Source organism: Bubalus kerabau, chromosome 3 (assembly GCF_029407905.1).
Source record: "Bubalus kerabau isolate K-KA32 ecotype Philippines breed swamp buffalo chromosome 3, PCC_UOA_SB_1v2, whole genome shotgun sequence".
Classification (NCBI taxonomy): Eukaryota; Metazoa; Chordata; class Mammalia; order Artiodactyla; family Bovidae; genus Bubalus; species Bubalus kerabau.
The window spans coordinates 62,495,882-62,516,149 of record NC_073626.1 but is presented as its reverse complement, the minus strand read 5'-3'; the positions used below and the strand labels follow the sequence as shown (position 1 = coordinate 62,516,149).

Sequence of the window (20,268 nt, the reverse complement as noted above, 5' to 3'; positions counted from 1 at the left end):
ATTAAAATTAATTCACAATTATCTGATTCTTTACCAGCCGAGCCACAAGGGAAGCCCATGAATACTGGAGTGGGTAGACTATCACTTCTCCAGTGGATCTTCCAGACCCAGGAATCAAACTGGGGTCTCTTGCATTACAGCCAGATTCTTTACCAACTGAGCTATCAAGGGAAGCCTGCTATAATTATTGTATACATTTTAACAACTATAAAAAATATATTTTTTGCCCTATTCTGTCTTCATCTTTTTATTTTCTGTTGGGAATGGGAAAGGTAAAATCTGAACACTAACTTATAATGTTTCTTATTTGTTGAAGTCAGCCTAGAAATTTTCTAACTAGACAGGAAAAGACGCTATGGGCAGAATATTCTTGTTACTAGGTAGGTCTTCACTATTCCAAAGAAATAAAACATAAAATAACAAAGTTAAAAATTAAGAGAATGGAAAATGTATTTACATACTCTTTAATTCCCTGTGGAGAAAATTCCCATGTAAATCCCCATGAAAAACCACAAGTCACAGTTAGCCTAGCCAATAAAATAGTAATTAATATAAACAGCATACCTGTGCTTAGTCGCTAAGTCGTTTCTGACTCTTTGCGACCCCATGGATTCTAGCCCACCAGGCTCCTCTGTCCATGGGGATTCTCCAAGCAAGAATATTAGAGAGGGTTGCCATGCCTTCCTCCAGTGGATCTTCCCAACCCAGGGACTGAACCCAGATCTCCTGCATTGCAGGCGGATTCTTTACCGTCTGAGCTACCAGGGAAACCCCCCTGGTATAAGTATAAACAGCATACTTACTAGAGCCTTTAAAGATGTTTTAGGAATTTATAGTCTATGATTTGATTGTAAACAGTCAACCCTGCTGCAGAGGTGGACAGGCTAAAAAGTTAAATGGGAATTTGATCTCTTTCATCTATTTCTTTTAATTTCCACACTTTATACACATTTTTTAAAAAACTAATGATCAAATTCAATGTTGTTTTAGTTGTTGTTGTTTAGTCACTAAGTCTTATCTGACTATTTTGTACTGTAGCCCACCAGGCTCCTCTGCCCATGGGATTTCCCAGATAAGAATCCTGGAGTGGGATGCCATTTCCTTCTCTAGGGGATCTTTCTGACCCAGGGATCGAACCCACGTCTCCTGTATTGGCAAGTGGATTCTTACCACTGAGTCACTAGGGGAGCCCTGTTTTGTTCAGGCTATGGGAAAAAAGCAACTAAACCAAAAGACAAACATTTTGAAAGCCATGTGTCTAGAAACCATTTGCAAACTATGTTTCAACTTTTTCTACCTTATTAACTTTGTTACTATGTCTCTATTATTACACTGGTAAATACACCACACAAAACTATACATATTTGGAAACAACTGATAAACCACCTTTATCTGCAAAAGGACAGCTGAGGATACATATCAAACTGAACACATTTATAATTCCTATTCTCTGAAATATTTGGCTTGAATTTATTCTCAGGCATGGCAATTTACAAGTCATAATTTTCAATGGTCTCCCAAATAAAACAAAATTTCAGCTTCATAGATATAAATCATATATCATATATAAATATAAGATATAAATCATATTTCTCCTTTAACTTCTATCAATTTTTTCTTTGAAAGTTTTCAGGTTCTACAGTTGAAGCATACACATAGACAGTGAGTGTTATGACTTTTTGATTAATTGACCCTCATTCCTATAAAATATCTTCCCTTTCTCCTGCCAATATTCCTAGTCCTATAGTTTACTTCTACTAATCATTCTTATGATCTGTGCTTGCAAGGTGTATCTTTTTTCATCTTTTAACTTTTAACCTCTGTGTCCACATTTTTATGGGGAGGGAGGTGGGAGGGGGGTTCAGGATTGGGAACACGTGTACACCCGTGGTGGATTCATGTTGATGTATGGCAAAACCAATACAATATTGTAAAGTAAATAGCCTCTAATTAAATGAAATAAATTTAATTAAAAAAATAAAATGTCTTTCCTGTAGACAACATGTAGTTAGTTCACGATTAATTTTTTTTTTACATTGTCTACTATAAGCCTTTTCTTGGAGTGATAATACCATTGAATTTAATGTAGTTATCATTATGCTTGCATAAAAATGCTTAGGTCTTTGTTTTCTACTTTACATCTGTATTCAGTTCCTGTATTTCTGGGTATTTTTTAGAATTGGTTGAATATTTTAATAACAATTTTACCTTCACTATTGGTCAGTTTTCTATATCTCTTTGTTTTATTTTTAGTGACTATTCTGGGACTTTTAATATGCATCTTTAATTCACGGCAATTTGACTTCAAATAATTGATGCCACTTTCACCTGTAGTATCAGAACCATACAACAATAATCTCATATGTTCACCCTCCTGTTTTTGTTCTAAATCCTCTAAAATTACTCACAGTGCAAGTCTGCTAGCAATGAATTTTCTCAAATATTGATAATCTGAAAAAATTATTTATCTCCATCATAAGGGTATTTTTAGAAGATCTAAATTACCAATTGGCAGTTTATTTTTTTCCTTTAGCTCTTTAAAGATGTTTCATTTTATTCTCTTGTGAACTTTTTCTTCATGAGAAATTGGTGTTCTCTTGGTCTTTGTTCCGGCATTGTACAATTTTTATTTTTTTATGATTTACTTTTTAGCCACAATTTTCAGCAATGTGATTCATTGACATGGCTTTCTTTTTCTTTGTATTCATTCTTTTATTGATTTTGTCAAGGCTCTTGGTTCTGAAAGTTAGTTTTCATCAAATGAAATGTGGATATCATAAAAATGTGGATAATTCTTTGCCAATTTCTTGTTTGCATATCTTCTGTCCTAACTGCCAGAACTCCAATTACACACTTTGACGGGCTCCTTGACTTTGCTTCATGGGTTACTGGGCAATATTGTTTGTTGCTTGCTGGTTTCACACTCGGTGTGCTTCATCTTGAAGTTACTATTGTTCTGTCATCAAGTTTACTGATCTTTTCTTCTGTAATATCTAACGTGCTTTAAGTATATCTGGTGAAATTCTTATCTCATAAGAAATTCAACTGTAGAACCTCAACTGCAGAAATTCAACCATAGAACCTGACAATTTTCAGAGAAACAATTGATAGAAGTTAAAAAAGAAATATGATTTATGTCTTATATTTCAAGTCTTTGAAGATGAAATTTTGTTTTATTTAGGAAACCATTGAAACCTAGACAGCGTATTAAAAAGCAGAGACATTACTTTGCCAGCAAATCTCCATATAGTCAAAGCTATGGTTTTTCCAGTAGTCATGTATGGCTGTGAGAGTTGGATTATAAAGAAAGCTGAGCACCAAAGAACTGATGCTTTTGAACTGTGGTGTTGGAGAAGACTCCTGAGGGTCCCTTGGACTGCAAAGATATCTAGCCAGTCCATCCTAAAGGAGATCAGTCCTGGGTGCTCATTGGAAGGACTGATGCTGAAGCTGAAACTCCAAAACTTTGGCCACCTGCTGCAAAGAACTGACTCATTTGAAAAGACCCTGATGCTTTGAAAGATTGAAGTCGGGAGGAGAAGGGATGACAGAATGAGATGGTTGGATGGCATCACCGACTCAATGGGCATGAGTTTGAGTAAACTCTGGAAGTTGGTGATGGACAGGGAAGCCTGGCATGCTGCGGTCCATGGGGTTTCAAGGAGTTGGACATGACTGAGTGACAACTGGACTGAGAACTATGACTTGGATTTCTTATTTATATATTTTACTTTTCAGACATCCTGGAGTGTGAAGTCAAGTGGGCCTTAGGAAGCATTAATACAAACAATGTTAGTAGAGGTGATGGAATTCAAGCTGAGCTATTTAAAATCCTAAAAGATAATGCTGTCAAAGCGATGCACTCAATATGTCATCAGATTTGGAAAACTCAGCAGTGGCCACAGGACTGGAAATGGTCAATTTTCATTCCAAAACCAAAAAAGTGCATTTACTTTACTTTTATATATTCTACTTTTCTCCTTGTTATGTTCCTGTTTTCTTTAAATCCTTTACCATATTTATAAGAGCTATTTTAAATTTCTTGTTGAGTAATGTCATCTTTGTCTGTTAGAACTGAGTATTTTTTTCCTAATTATGGATCAAATTTGCTTCATCTTTGAATGCTTAGTATTCTGGGAAGGGGGGAATATAGATATTTTTGAATATTATGCTGTTGGCTGCTGGATTTTATTTTCTTCCATCAAAGAATATTTTACTGTCAGTCACAGCAAACACCCTCCTCCAACAACACAAGAGGCTACTCTGCACATAGACACACCAAAAGGTCAATACTGAAAGTAGATTGTTTATATTCTTTGCAGCCGAAGATGGAGAAGCTCTATACAATCAGTAACAACAAGACCTGGAGCTGACTGTGGCTCAGATCATCAGCTCCTTATTGCAAAATTCAGGTTCAAATGGAAGGAAGTAGGGAAAACCACTAGGCCATTCAGGTATGACCTAAATCAAATCCCTTATGATTATACAGTGGAAGTGATGAATAGATTCAAGGGATTATATCTGATAGACAGAGTGCCTGAAGAACTATAGATGGAGGTTCATAACATTGTACAGGAAGTGGTGATCAAAAGCATCCCCAATAAAACAGAAATGCAAGAAGGCAAAATGGTTTTCTGAGGAGGCCTTAAAAATAGCTGAGAAAAGGAGAGAAGAGAAAGGCAAAGGAGAAAAGGAAAGATATACCCATCTAAATACAGAGTTCCAGAGTATAGCAAGGAGAGATAAGAAAGCCTTCTTACGTGAACAATGCAAAGAAATTGAAGGAAACAACAGAACGGGAAAGACAAGAGATCTCTTCAAGAAAATTAGACAGCAAGGGAATATTTCAAGTAAAGATGGGCACAATAAAGGACAGAAATGGTATGGACATACCAGAGCAGAAGATATTAAGAAGAGGTGGAAAGAATACACAGAAGAGCTATACAAAAAAGGTCTTAATAACCTGGATAGCCACAATAACCTGGTCGTTCATCTGCCAGACGTCCTGGAGTGTGAAGTCAAGTGGGCCTTAGGAGGAAGCATTACTACAAACACTGTTAGTAGAAGTGATGGAATTCGAGCTGAGCTATTTCAAATCCCAAAAGATGATGCTGCTAAAGTGATGCACTCAATATCTCAGCAAATTTGGAAAACTCAGCAGTGGCCACAGGACTGGATAAGGTCAGTTTTCAGTTCAATACCAAAGAAGAGCAATACCAAACAATATTGAAACTACTGCCCGATTGCACTCACATCATATGCTAGCAAGGTTATGCTCAAAAACCTTCAAGCCAGGCTTCCATACTACTGAACCAAGAACTTCCAGATGTAAAGCTGAATTTAGAAAAGGCAGAGGAACCAGAGGTCAAATTGCCAACATTAGTTGGAAATTTAGTTGGAAATTAGTAGAAAAAAGCAAGGAAATTCCAGAAAAACATCTACTTCTGCTTCACTGACTGTGCTAAACCCTTTGTGTGGATCACAACTAACTGTGGAAAATTCTTAAAAAGGTGAGAATTCCAGACCACCTTAACTGCCTCCTGAGAAACCTGTATGCAGATTAAGAAGCAACAGTTAGAACCAGGCACGAATAACGGGCTGGTTGCAAATTGGGAAAGAAGTACATCAAGGCTGTATATTGTCATCCTGCTTATTTAACTTAGATGCAGAGGGCATCATGTGGAATGCTGGGCTGGATGAAGCACAAGGTGGGATCAAGATTGCTAGGAGAAATATCAATAACCTCAGATATGCAGATGACACCACACTCATGGTAGAAAGCGAAGGGGAACTAAAAGAGCCTCGTGATGAAGGTGAAAGAGGAGTGAAAAAACCTGACTCAACATTCAAAAAACTAAGATCGTGGCAAATAGATGGGGAAACAATGGAAACAGTGGCAGATTTTGTTTTCTTGGGCTCCAAAATCACTGCAGAAGATGACTGTTGCCATGAAATTAAAAGACGCTTGCTGCTTGGAAGAAAAGCTATGACAAACCCAGACAGAATATTAAAAAGCAGAGACATTACTTTGCCAACAAAAGTTCATATTGTCAAAAAACCATATGGTTTTTTAATTAGTCATATACAGATGTGAGAATTTGACCATAAAGAAGGCTGAGTGCTGAAGACTTGATACTTTTTATTTGTGATGTTGCAGCAACAGCAGCAGACTCTTGATAGTCTCTTGGACTGCAAGGTTATCAAATCAGTCCATCCTAAAGGAAATCAGCCCTGAATATTCATTGGAAGGACTGATGCTGAAGCTGAAACTCCAATACTTTGGCCACCCAATGTGAAGAGTTGACTCACTGGAAAACAAGCTGATGCTGGGAAAAATTGAGTCAGGAGGAGAAGGGGACCACAGAGGGTGAGATGGTTGGATGGCATCACTGACTTGATGGGAAAGAGTTTGAGCAAGTTCCAGGAGCCAGTGAAACACAGGGAAGCCTGGCATGCTTCCGTCTATAGGGTCGCAAAGGGTAGGACACAAATGAGCAACAGAGCACAACAATTAAAGACGTGCTTTTTGGGCAAGTAGTTAATTATGAATTTTTAAGGCTTGGTTTAAGCTTCACTATGGCAAGTGTAAAGTAGCTTTTACTTTAGGTCTAATTTCATTTCAGTACTAATAAATGCCAAATTTCTCTTAATTGTGGGAGCTCTGGGAGGTGTTCCACTTACAAATCCCTTTAATTACGTTCTCAGTTCATGTAATTTCATCAAGTACGTGCAGCTTTATTATTCAGCAACAAACTCAATGGGACCCTTATCGAGAATTTTTAGCTTTTTCACTTTGTATGTCCATTCTGTTTCACATACTGTCCCTCAGAACCTAGCCACATCAGTTTACCAGTCTCCAATCTCCACATCCTTCACCAGGGAGACTAGTGTGCTATGCTTGTACTTCCCTCTTTTAACTATGGTTCAGAAGTTCAGTTCATTTCAGTCGCTCAGTTGTGTCCAACTCTTTGCGACCCTGTGAATCACAGCATGCAGGGCTCTCTGTCCATCAGCAACTCCTGGAGTTCACCCAACCCATGTCCACTGAGTCGGTGATGCCATCCAACCGTCTTACCTCTGTCGTCCCCTTCTCTGCCTGCCCTCAATCTTTCCCAGCATCAGGGTCTTCTCAAATGAGTCAGCTCTTCGCATCAGGTGGCCAAAGTATTGTAGTTTCAGCTTCAATATCAGTCCTTCCAATGAATATTCAGGACTGATTTCATTTAGGATGGACTGGTTGGATCTCCTTGCAGTTCAAGGGACTCTCAAGAGTCTTCTCCAACACCACACTTCAAAAGCATCAATTCCTTGGCTCTCAGCTTTCTTCACAGTCCAACTCTCACATCCATACATGACCACAGGAAAAACGATAGCCTTGACTAGATGGAACTTTGTTGGCAAAGTAACATCTCTGCTTTTTAATAGGCTATCTATGCTATGCTAAGTCACTTCAGTCGTGTCTGACTCTGTGTGACCCCATAGATGGCAGCCTACCAGGCTCCCCTGTCCCTGGGATTCTCCAGGCAAGAACACTGGAGTGGGTTGCCATTTCCTTCTCCAATGCATGAAAGTGAAAAGTGAAAGTGAAGTCGCTTAGTCGTGTCCGACTCTTAGTGACCCCATGGACTGCAGCCTACCAGGCTCCTCCGTCCATGGGATTTTCCAGGCAAGAGTACTGGAGTGGGGTGCCATTGCCTTCTCCGAATAGGCTATCTAGGTTGGTCATAACTTTCCTTCCAAGGAGTAAGCATCTTTTAATTTCATGGCTGCAGTCACCATCTGCAGTGATTTTGGAGCCCCCCAAAATAAAGTCTGAAACTGTTTCCACTGTTTCCCCATCTATTTCCCATGAAGTGATGGGACTGGATGCCATTACCCTAGTTTTCTGAATGTTGAGCTTTAAGCCAACTTTTTCACTCTCCTCTTTCACTTTCATCAAGAGGCTCTTCAGTTCTTCACTTTCTGCCATAAGGGTGGTGTCATCTGCATATCTGAGGTTATTAATATTTCTCCCAGCATTCTTGATTCCAGCCTGTGCTTCCTCCATCCCAGCGTTTCTCATGATGTACTCTGCATAGAAGTTAAATAAGCGGGGTGACAATATACAGCCTTGACGTACTCCTTTCCCTATTTGGAACCAGTCTGTTGTTCCATATCCAGTTCTAGCTGTTGCTTCCTGACCTGCATACAGGTTTCTCAAGAGGCAGGTCAGGTGGTCTGGTATTCCCATCTCTTTCAGACTTTTCCACAGTTTATTTGGATCCATGCAATCAAAGGCTTTGGCATAATCAATAAAGCAGAAATAGATGTTTTTCTAGAACTCTCTTGCTTTTTCTATGATCCATTGTATGTTGGCAATTTGATCTCTGGTTCCTCTGCCTTTTCTAAATCCACCTTGAACATCTGGAAGTTCATAGTTCATGTATTGCTGAAGCCTGTCTTGGAGAATTTTGAGCATTACTTTACTAGCGTGTGAGATGAGTGCAATTGTGTGGTGGTTTGAACATTCTTTGGCACTGCCTTTCTTTGGGATTGAAATGAAAAGTGACCTTTTCCAGTCCTGTGGGCCCTGCTGAGTTTTCCAAATTTTCTGGCATATTGAGTGAAGCACTTTCACAGCATCATCTTTTAGGATTTGAAGTAGTTCAGCTGGAATTCCATCACCTCCACTAGCTTTGTTTGTAGTGATGCTTTCTAAGGCCCACTTAACTTCACATTCCAGGATGTCTGACTCTAGGTGAGTGATCACACCATTGTGATTTTCTGGGTCATGAAGATCTTTTTTATACAGTTCTTCTGTGTATTCTTGTGTCCTCTTCTTAATATCTTCTGCTTCTATTAGGTCCATACCATTTCTGTCCTTTATTGAGCCCATCTTTGCATGTAATGTTCCCTTGGTATCTCTAATTTTCTTGAAGAGATCTCTAGTCTTTCCCATTCTATTGTTTTCCTCTATTTGTTTGCACTGATTTCTGAGGAAGGCTTTCTTATCTCTCCTTGCTATTCTTTGGAGCTCTGCATTCAAATGGGTATATCTTTCCTTTTTTCCTTTGCTTTCACTTCCTTTCTTTTCACAGCTATTTGTAAGGCCTCCTCAGACAGCCATTTTGCTTTTTTGCAGAAGTACCTTCATGGAGAAAACTGGGGAGACTGGAAGCCTCACCTCACTTGTTTCCCTTCTCTCAGAGATCACAATCATGTACTGTATTTTGATCACTATCTGTAAAAAAATTACATCATACATTTTTTTCCAGTTTTTAGTTATTTACATTAGGAGAGAAATTCATTTCCAGTTACTCCATCATAGCTGAAGATGGAATATTCTCCTTAGGTAATTTTTTTTAAAGTTTAGTAATTCTTTTTCTATATGTCAGCTATATTCTTAACTGTAGCTTATTATATAAAATACTCAGATATTCAAGCAATAATTTCAATGACATTTGAAGAAATAATAAGGAGATGGGGGCATAGGACATATAGTTATATTACTATGGTAGTAATTAACTATTATATAGTAATATAACTATAATAGTAATATAGCTATTATAGTATATAATAGTAATATACCTATCATAGTATATAATAGTAATATAACTATCATAGTATATAATAGTAATATAGCTATTATAGTATATAATAGTAATATAGCTATTATAGTTATATTACTATGGTATTTGAGAAAATATTACAGCAGGACACTCACTGAAGAACTAAATGATTATATTTGATTAATTTCTGAAAAAAAAAGGGTAACATCACAATGGTGAAATAAGAGATTTTTAAATTATAAAAGCTAAATAGATATGTATTTCTGGAAAAAGGCCTGTTGATGAAAATAAGTAGGCTGCTACATGAGAAAGTGAGGTTTACAAAGAATGAGGCAACCTGGCCTCTAGCCAAGGTACTGAACTTGAGTGATACTCAATACAAAAGGATACTTGGCAGGTATGGAAGAGGAAAAGGTATAGAATTCTGTGATGGATGGAAAATGACCAGGCAATCATAAACCCAAATGTACAGTGTACAGAGAAACACCTAACTGCCTAATCTGTGTTAGCAACATTTTCCAGCACATCTATGCAGAAGAAGAGGAAAATAAGCGCTCTGAAATAAAGAAATACATTCACATCATTTGTTTTCTGTCCACTCAGGAGCATACAATAATCACAGGGGAGAAAAGCTCTTTCTTTTCATGACACTGAGATTCTTCCCACAAGCCAAAAGCATCACGATGCCAAGGCTGCTTTGTAAAAGCGGTTTGGGAAAGCATTATCAGTGTGAAAATGCTAAGCCACCTGCTTTGCAAAAAACAAGACACCAGTGTTAAGCAAAGAAACCATCTATAGACTTACACTGTAAGTCAACTCTAAGAACATGCAAGGCAGAAATCTGGTCTAGAAACTGTGGAAATTAAGGCTAACTTGGGATTTTCTATCTCTCAAGTAGCTCTCAATTCAGAAGAATAAAGTTGAGATAAAATTGGACAAGTAATTGTTCAGAATTTAGTCTAAAGAGAGAAAACCACATAAAACATTGTAATTTGTAGAATTTAAAAAGTTTTAATATAATTAAAAGAATAAAAGCATTAAATTAAGTTTAATAACAGAATGCGATGTGCTTTTAAAACTTATAACTTAGTAAAATATGAAAAGAAAAGTCAGGTTCAGTAAGGCCTTAATAAGCCATTGGAGATAACATTTTCTACATTATTCCAAGGTTCCAAAGAGAAGGATTTAACTCTTAGAGATATATATATATATATATTTCTATAATTTTCTAATTAGTAACTACTGAGAACCTCAAAATGGATTAATTCATTATCTTGACATGGAAACAACTATGACATCATCGTGTTGAAAAAGGAAAGTTAAATCACTGTGAATAATGATTTATTTCTTGTGAACTCATAGCTCCCTAAAGAGGTGGAATTACACTTAATTTGTTGCAGATATAAAATCTGTTCTGCACACTTAAGGGTTTTCTTCCCTCTTCATCATGGAGTGGTGTATAGGACAATAAGCTTAATGTATTTTATAATAACTGATACAAAAATGAAAAACAGTCATTGTTAAAGCTGAAAAAGTAAAACAAATGATTCCTTCTAATATTAAAATAGTTTAACGTTTTTTTCTAAAATTATCAAATCTATGACTAGATCTAATAACCTGAAAGGTTTCTGGATGATAGTGTCTCCAAAAACCTACCTCTTGTACATTTTTGTTTGCACTCTTCCAGAGTTTCAAATCGATTCTGATTTCCTTTACATCCTCCATATATAAATTCTTCACATTGTTGAGTATGAATATTGAAAAAAAATCTCTTTATCATTGCTTTGCATGGGCCATCATCTACTCTCATTGCACAAAATGAATGCACAGGTTTCAGTGGAGGCAACTCAGCATCTACAAGGTAAAAATAAAAGAACAACATACAATCCTTCATCAACACTGTAATAGTGTTACTTCCTTTTCACTTCCTTTTTAATACATTTTAATTTTAAGGAAAAGTACAATAATAAAACAGGCTGATATAAGAAACTATGAAAGTTATCCAAAAGGTAGATAAATATATAAACTCACCAAATGAGACAGATCTTACCAACTTTATTAAACTTTGTTGATTATTAACCAACTATTAGGGGGAAATGTTGACATTTGTAATAGATTCTTATTATTGCTTAAACTTGTACCAGTTGACCAATATGTAACTGAGTCATGGAGATGTCTCCCTAATCAATAGTTGCATCATTTTTTACATATAAAACAAGTCTTTAAAAGCAACAATATTAGAGCTGATACATGACTCCACGTCTTATGAAAAAAAATTAACAGGATATCTATGTTCATATATACCCACTCCAGTGTTCTTGCCTGGAGAATCCCAGGGACAGGGGAGACTGGTGGGCTGCCGTCTATGGGGTTGCACAGAGTCGGACACGACTGAAGAGACTTAGCAGCAGCAGCAGCAGCATGTTCATATATGTGTGTATATATCTTACTACATTAAATGATTTCCTAATTATGAAAATTTATGTAACTTATTATAAATTCCACATAATTTATTTTCTTAAACATACAAGGGCTTCCCTGGTAGCTCAGTTGGTAAAGAATCCACCTGCAATGCGGGAGACCCTGGTTCGATTCCTGGGTTGGGAAGATCCCCTGGAAAAAGGAAATGCTACCCACTCCAGTATTCTGGCCTAGAGAATTCCATGGACTGTATGAGTTGGACACAACTGAGCAACTTTTACTTTTACACTATACGCACAAGAACTTCTTTCTATAGAAATCAATATATGATAGCATTTTAGAGTATTATATATAACTGTATATAAACAAAAAATGACTTATGAAAAAAAATATAGTTTTCCTTTATCACTGAAGTTACAATTGTCAATTCAAATGTAAAAATAAGTGAAAGCATTTTCTGAGTAATACATTTTTGCATAATTGTGAATGCTATTTATATTCCTATGTTTACTTAAAGACTGATAATTTTATATTTGACATTCCAAGTTGTTAGAAAGATGTGAGAAGTTAGAAGGCTTTGCATCAAAGACACTATGTGGTACATCTGACTGAGAGATGGCTCACCATGTGTCACTGAATTATCATTTTAAGTTTATCTACTCTAGATAGGGCTGACCAAATTTTGACTTATCAGTTTTATAAGTATCTGATCTTATAATCAGATCTCAAAAGTCATGTGAATAATTTTGAGAAGTGAGCTAGAATACAAACATTCTGACATTTTGAATTGTATAGGTATATTCCATGATTTCAGAAATTCCTAGGGCTTCCTCGGTAGCTCAGTTGATAAAGAATCCGCTTGCAAGGCAAGAGGTCCTGGTTTGATTCCTGGGTCAGGAAGATCCCCTGGAGAAGTGATAGGCTACCCACTCCAGTATTCTTGGGCTTCCCTGGTGTCTCAGATGATAAAGAATCCACCCGCAATGCAGGAAACTTGGGTTCGATCCCTGGGTTGGGAAGATCCTCTGGAGGTGGGCATGGCAACCCACTCCAGTATTCTTTCCTGGAGAATCGCCATGGACAGAGAAGCGTGACAGGTTATACCCATGGGGTAACAAAGAGTCGGACACAACTGAGTGACTAAGCACAGCACAACACAGCATAGCACTTCTGATATAAGATGATGGTCCTGATTCCCAAGTTACAGTTATTGTGGAACTTTACAGAAACCAAATCTTTGCAGCAGTGCTTCAGACAAGCACCTTTAAAGAGGACGCCTGTAGAATGTGGAAAGCATCGCCTGAGTTGCCATATACTGTATATGTAGGGGAACTATTTCTTATAATAATTTTTATCAGATTTTTCTCATTGATAATTGCCAATATTTTTTACTTTTCATATATGTGATATTCTTTATCATCATGCCAAATTTTTAGTTTACATTTTATGTTTTAAGGATAGAAATACCAGCCTATTTTCAACGTGCTATTTAGTAATCGCGCCACCAGGTGGCGGCAGTGCACCACACACACGAAAGGTAACTGCTCTGCAGTAGTAGCAGAGTCTGGGTAGGAAAGACCGCAAAGGGTTCACGGAGATTACTGTGCGCCGGACACTTTGCAATTATGTTATTTAATAATCACAAGGCATTTTTATCTCCACTGTGCAAATTATAAAATAATACTGCACAAATTAACTTCTCAGTTCACACTGTAGGTAATGGCTTTAGATCTGACCCCCAGATAATTTTATATCAGATATCTCACACCTTAATAACTGAGTGATACAGTCACAAATCTGTGTGACTGAGATTCCTTAACTGATATTTAAATCAAGAACGTAGATTGAGTTTTACAGTTTCTACTCAATAAATTTTTCTAAATTTTACTTTATAAAAATTAGAATAGTTTTTTTTTTCTTGTTTTTCTTTTTTCTAAAAAATTTTTATTTTGTATTGGGATGTGACCAATTAACAATGTTCTGGTAGTTTCAGGTGGACAGCAAAGGGACTCAACCTATACATATACATGTATCCATTCTCTCCCAAACTCCCCTCCCTCCCAGGCTGCCACATAACTTTGTAAAAGGTTTCAATGATGAAAGCAGGTAATGCTTTTATAATAATTTCTTAAAGAAAGCACTAAGAATTAATTTGATTAACATTTTACTAATTATTATCTAATTCTTCATTTTTACCATTCAAATTTTATGGTATTTCATACACAAATCCTGCATTAGAATATTCTTTATTCTTTTGTGCAGTGAGCCTGTGACCTCCCACTTGAGCAACATCGTTCCTGATTGGGGAGTGATCACGTGGCTCCTTTAAACACAAAGCCATGCCACTACTAAAACTGGATGAAAGTCTGTCTCGTTTTCACTTTTTACTTTAGATAAACCTTTTCAAAAGTTAACAACTGTGTGCTGATCGTATATGTCAGGCACCATGCTGTCATGGCAGATGTGACAGAAGATTAAGTGTCAGTGACCTCCACCCCATGCCCCAACTTCATGGCTCATGCAGACACTCAGACTTACTTATATAAATATTAAAGAACTTCAAGATGCTGTGGCCATGTTTAATATGATACTTAAGCTGCTCTGAGGGGGTCAGCGGTAACTTTCCTTCCTGAAGCTTGAATAAAGCATTGACTATGACAAGGATCTACCTAAGGCCATACAACTGGAAAACACATACAGGGCAATGTAACAGGAATTTAATCTGATGTATTGAAATAAACAGAATTATGGTTCATATTTAATCGTGTTCATAATTGATTTCTTGCATTTTATTTTTCAGAGTCTGAGGATTATAATTTCACTCTTCCTCCCCCGGTCCTGGGGTACTGAGGGGAGGGCTCAGGGTAATATTTAGGGATGTGTCAAGTCCTTCGTTGTTAGAGTCCTCCTCCTCCTGGGATTTGTCTGGAAACCTAGAGCTTTAGATAACGTACTGCCTGGGAGTCTACATGCTACTTGACTCTCTCACTAAAAGACTGGTTTCTCTGGAAAGATAGAACACAGGCATGTATTCTGCCTTCTCTGTGCTAGGAAATGTGCCAGCCGCTCTTATGCAATTTACATAACAGCCATCTGAATGCAGTTATTTACATCACTTATTTATAGATTAGGATACTGGGAGTCAGAGAGTTTATATAAACTCATCTAATTTTGCAAAGCTGCCATGTGACACACTACAAATGCATACTTAGGCCCATCTGATTCTAAGTGTTATGAAATATACTTGCTTTTCTCTAAATGTTCCCTGATAATTTTGTCTCTCCTAGTCCGAAGGGATTTTTTTTTTTAAAGAAAGTTTTCACCACAATTTTTTTGTCATTTTTTTTTTTATCAAGAAGTTTCTCTATTTCATCCTCCCTGCTGGTTGACTTATTTTTAAAATGGCTACTATTGACTTATGACAGAAGCCATAAAATCTCGTAATGTTTTTCAATAAAATACTAGTACGTTATTTCACTGAACTTCTATAAAATGATGGCATGACCATGGCATAATGTAGATGATATCTCCAAAATTAAATGGAGACAGACATTGTGTTTAATCACTCAGTTGTGTCTGACTCTTTGGGACTCCATGGACTCTAGCCCAGCAGGCTCCTCTGTCCATGGGGATTCTCCAGGAAAGAATACTGGAGTGGGTTGCCATGCCCTCTTTCAGGGGATCTTCCCAACCCAGGGAACGAACCCAGGTCTCCCACATTGTGGACAGATTCTTTTCCAGCTGAGCCACCAGGGAAGCCCAAGAATACTGGAGTGGGTAGCCTATCCTTTCTCCAGGGGAACTTCCTGGTCCAGAAATCGAACCAGGGTCTCTGGAATTGCGGGTGAATTCTTTACCAGCTGAGCTACCAGGGAAGCCCAGAGACAGACAAAGGTTCCTGCTAACAGAGGATTAATTGAAAACAAAACAAAAACAAGACTGCATAAGTCTGTGCAGCCAGTCAGCTAAGTGGTCTTCACATCTGGCTTTACAACCAAGGTTTTTCCTTATCCAGCTGGATTTGGTCTGTATTTACCCAGAGATTTTAAACTTGGGTTTAAACATTGACGGGTTAATTCTGTTTTATTCACTGACTGTGGCAGTAGCAACAACTTCAGGAACCTCCTGATTAACTGGCATTCACTGTCTCAGCCTAATTGAGAGAACTTCTTGACTAGGTGAATACTGGGAACACATGGACTCTTTCTCCTCCCACTTCCTAAAATGGGATTGCCTGCTTTTCTCCTATTGGGATTTACTTTACTCTCCGTATTCCTTCTCTACCTACCTCCATAATATTAAAATTTTAGCCATCCCTTTTTCGAGAAATGAGCAGAATGAAGGATTAGATCTCATCTCATAGTGATGGCATTCCTACTTTAATAAGACACATAATGGTTTTTAACTTTATCAAATAACATTCCATCTTTAGGAAATTTTCCCAACAATATATTTTTTTTTAGTGGCATATAACAATAAGCCTTTGCTTTTCACACATGGATAGGATGTGACTGACCCTTTTGATCCCATCTGGGTTTGCTTCTCATCTACCAGTCAGCTGTAGGCTGGGCTTGCTTGGGCGGGTGGAGCTCAAGCTGTGGGTCCAGCTGGGGCAGACCTTCAAATCTGCTCCCAGTGTCTGATTCTTGGGTGCAGGCTGAAATGGTGTAGCATGTACATCTGGACTTCCCCGGGCCAAGCTCTCAGACAGCCAAGTATACATGAGGCCCCCTCTTTTTTGTATCAACAGCAGCACCCTATGTATGAATGCCTCTGTCATTTCACTTACTACACTGTACTGAAATAACCTGTCTTCCTTGTGAAATCATGACATTTTGGAGAACTCAGTCTCAGTCATCAGGTCTTCCCTAGCATCTACCAGAGTTTCAGGCACATGAGATGTGTTTATTTAATCTGTATCAAAGGGAAGCACACTGAACAAAATCACACTAAACAGCTGTAAGTGATATGAAATAAAAAGGTATTTGTGGAAATCGTTTGTACATCACAAACACACATATGAATAGAAGCTTTCATTTTGTTCAGTCTCTCATTATTAACAATGAGTTGAAGTTTCTATCAATAATTTACTAATTTGCCACAAAATATTACTTTTAAGAAAGAAATAAATCTATAATAATGATCACTACACAGTCTCCTCCTTGTTCAATTGCTTTATTGTTAGAACAGCTGACTCTTGAACAACACGGGTTTGATATGCGTGGGCCCACTTTCACAGATTTTTTTTTCAACAGTCAATACTGCAATAGCGCATGATCTGTGGTTGGCTGAATCTGCATGCAGAATGCCAGACGTAAAGGAATTGTGGATACAGAGGGCTGAATATGAGTTACACGTGAATGCTCTACTTCACTGATGGTGCACCAGCTCCTGCATCGCTCAAGAGTCAACTGTATCTTATTTTTAAGCACAGAACTTTATGGGAGTAGAACTATCTTCTATTATCCCCATCTCCTGGTATCCAGCTTGGCTGTATTCTCACACTGGACTCATCTGAGAAGTTCTTGTTTGAGGAATATAAAGATGGGAAGGAGAGAAAAACTGAAACCTTCAATGCCTGCTGTTTCCTTTTCCTTCTCACACTTGCCCCAGTCAAAGGTGACATCAAGGTTCATAGAGAGCGGTATCTATATCATTTTATTTTACTTGCAATTTTCCAGAGATACTTCAGGTTTTAATATACAATCTGAGAAATGAGAAATCTTCTTCCCTAAAGTGACTTTTTTTGTACTAAGGTTTTGGAAAAATATCATTTCAATAAAACTTCTTTTTCTTCAAAATGAAGAAAAATATATTAATTTTTGGATTAAAAGGATGAATGCTTCTAACATTTTACCTGTAATGTTTGTATATTCTTCACCTTCCTCAGGAACAGCATTGAGAGGGGCAGAGGCACAGCTAAGCAGCAGACATACAGAAACCCCCAAAATCTGTTCTTTCTTCATTATGTTAATGAAGATTTCAGGGATGTCTGAAATATAAAACATAGATATACCTAATGAATAGAGAGTTGATGTGGATTTATACACATCAACTTAAGAATCTTAAGCATAGCTTCGACATTTATGACATTCTATGACACTTAATGTGTATTCTCATACATCTCTGTTCACAAATTCCTTAAGTCATATTTAAAACATGTATATTAGCATTCAGTATTGTAGACACACATGCTTTCAGTGCATATAGCTAATAATATTCAAATACACAGGTCATAGTTCAGTCTTGAAAATATACACTTAAATAGCAATAATTGAGACATGGGTAATGCTAATCAACATGACTAAGTATGCATTAAGATCCATTTTCATATGCAATTCTGTTTGCCACATCTTTTTCATAACTATTCTTTTCTGAGTCAGAACTAATTTTATTTGAAATTTTCTATAATTTCTTGAATACAACTTTCAATTTCTGATTCCTCTTTCCCTTTACTACCATGTTCAAAAAAGAAATACATTTCCAAGTGTTCATCTTGCTGCTGCTGCTAAGTCACTTCACTTATGTCTGACTCTGTGCGACCCCATAGATAGCAGCCTACCAGGCTCCCCCGTCCATGGGATTTTCCAGGCAAGAGTACTGGAGTGGGGTGCCATTGCCTTCTCCGAATGTTCATCTTGGTTTCCTTTAAAATATATTTCTGGTTTTATACAATTTCCTAACCAGATTTCCTATGAGATTGCAAACAGAACCGTTGAAAAGAGAAAGGTCTTAACACTATAGCCAGTTGTTTGCCCCAATTTTTCTCCATCAATTTAGGGAGTTATCTCATGCAAAAGAGTTTCACAGAAAAGTGACTTTAGGTTATAAATCAACACATTTACAGCCTATAGGAAACAGATTTCAGGAGAAGAGTGAGACTTCCTGTTTCAAAATTATTTAAAGATCCATAGCAAAAAATAATGGAAAAGCACACTTAAAGGCTATTTTTCCTTTGTATTCAAGTGGAAGGAAATGTGTAATGTTCATGCAGCATGGGCAGAGAAAAGAAGAGAATGCATGCACATTCTCAGTCGCTGCTGCCATCGGAATCAGGAAGGAAAGAGCAATGTTATCAGTACATGTTCACAAATGCAGGAACCGATACTCCATCAAAAACAATTTAGTACTTCGTTTATGTCTATAGTGGATCACAGCTACAGTATACATCATTAAAGTGTAGTCTTAAATAATAAGTAAAGTGATAAATGACAATTTGCATTAAACTCCATTAAAATCACCAGTGAAATGGATAATCTATTTTCTCACGACACTGCACATATTAACACATTTTAAAATTATATTTGGTAGCAGTGCTATATACCTTCTAAATCATATCATAAAGTACTTGAATCCACACACACACATATATATATATATATGTATTTAAATGTATGCACAAATATACATATGCACCATTGGCCTTTGACCAATATGGATTTGAACTATGTGGGTTCACTTATATGTGGATCTTTTTCAATAGTAAATGCTATAGTACTACCTGATCTATGGTTGCTTGAATTTTTGGACTTGAAACTGTTGATATACAGGAAACATGAACATGAAGGAATTTGCATAAGGAGGGCCTAGTCAAAACAGTATGACTACTTTTCTTCCTGGACGAGGTTCACAAAGCTTGAGCACAGAAATGATAGGGAAGTGTCCCACTGAACCAATATGCTTGAGGTCAAAAGCTACAGGAGATTAGCACATATTTGGTGGATTCTATAAAAGGGTCAGGAAATATGAATATGTCAAAACACTGCAAATATTAATGTAAATATCTGAGTTTAAGGGTGGAGTGGATAGGTGTAGGGCCCAGGAGAAGTGAGTTATTGCTTCTAGAAAAAAAGGGAGTTGAACAGAAAAAACTATGAGTATGCTATTTAACAAGCCATAGCTAATTAATGACTGATACAGATCTTAAATTCAAGTGAGCAAACTGCTAGTTCAGTGCTCGCTCTTCTCCATAATACTGCTTCTGAAAAGTGACCAAAAGCATTAAATAATACAATTTCTAAGAGCAATGTAGAAGATTGATTTGGGTGCACCACTGAAAAGAAATAGTACAAGTTTATAACATTCATAAAATTGCAGTTTGTGGTGATCAGAGAGAACTGATTTAATTATATGTTATTGTAATTTACTTATTTGTTAAATTTCAAGATGCATTACATTGCAAAGTGACAAGATAAGTAACAAACCCAAACTGAAGCTGTGTACTGATTGACTCACTTGTTATACTTCCTTGTACCTTTCTGCACTCTACTGTCTTAATAGCTGACCCCGTTAAAAATAT

At 37.1% G+C, this 20,268-nt stretch overlaps 1 protein-coding gene across 2 annotated transcripts in view; it reads right to left on the bottom strand.

Annotated features, from left to right (window-relative positions):
- The window catches only part of TFPI (tissue factor pathway inhibitor), an 89,131-nt gene that overhangs the window by 27,027 nt on the left and 41,836 nt on the right, over window positions 1–20,268 (bottom strand). For both annotated transcript variants that reach the window (XM_055574718.1, XM_055574719.1), the window contains exons 2-3: window positions 17,827–17,961; window positions 11,205–11,402 (exon numbers count right to left, since the gene is read on the bottom strand). In XM_055574718.1, the coding sequence (XP_055430693.1) occupies window positions 11,205–11,402; window positions 17,827–17,935 (307 nt within the window). In that variant the 5' untranslated portion in view covers window positions 17,936–17,961. The remainder of the gene's footprint in view (window positions 1–11,204; window positions 11,403–17,826; window positions 17,962–20,268) is intronic.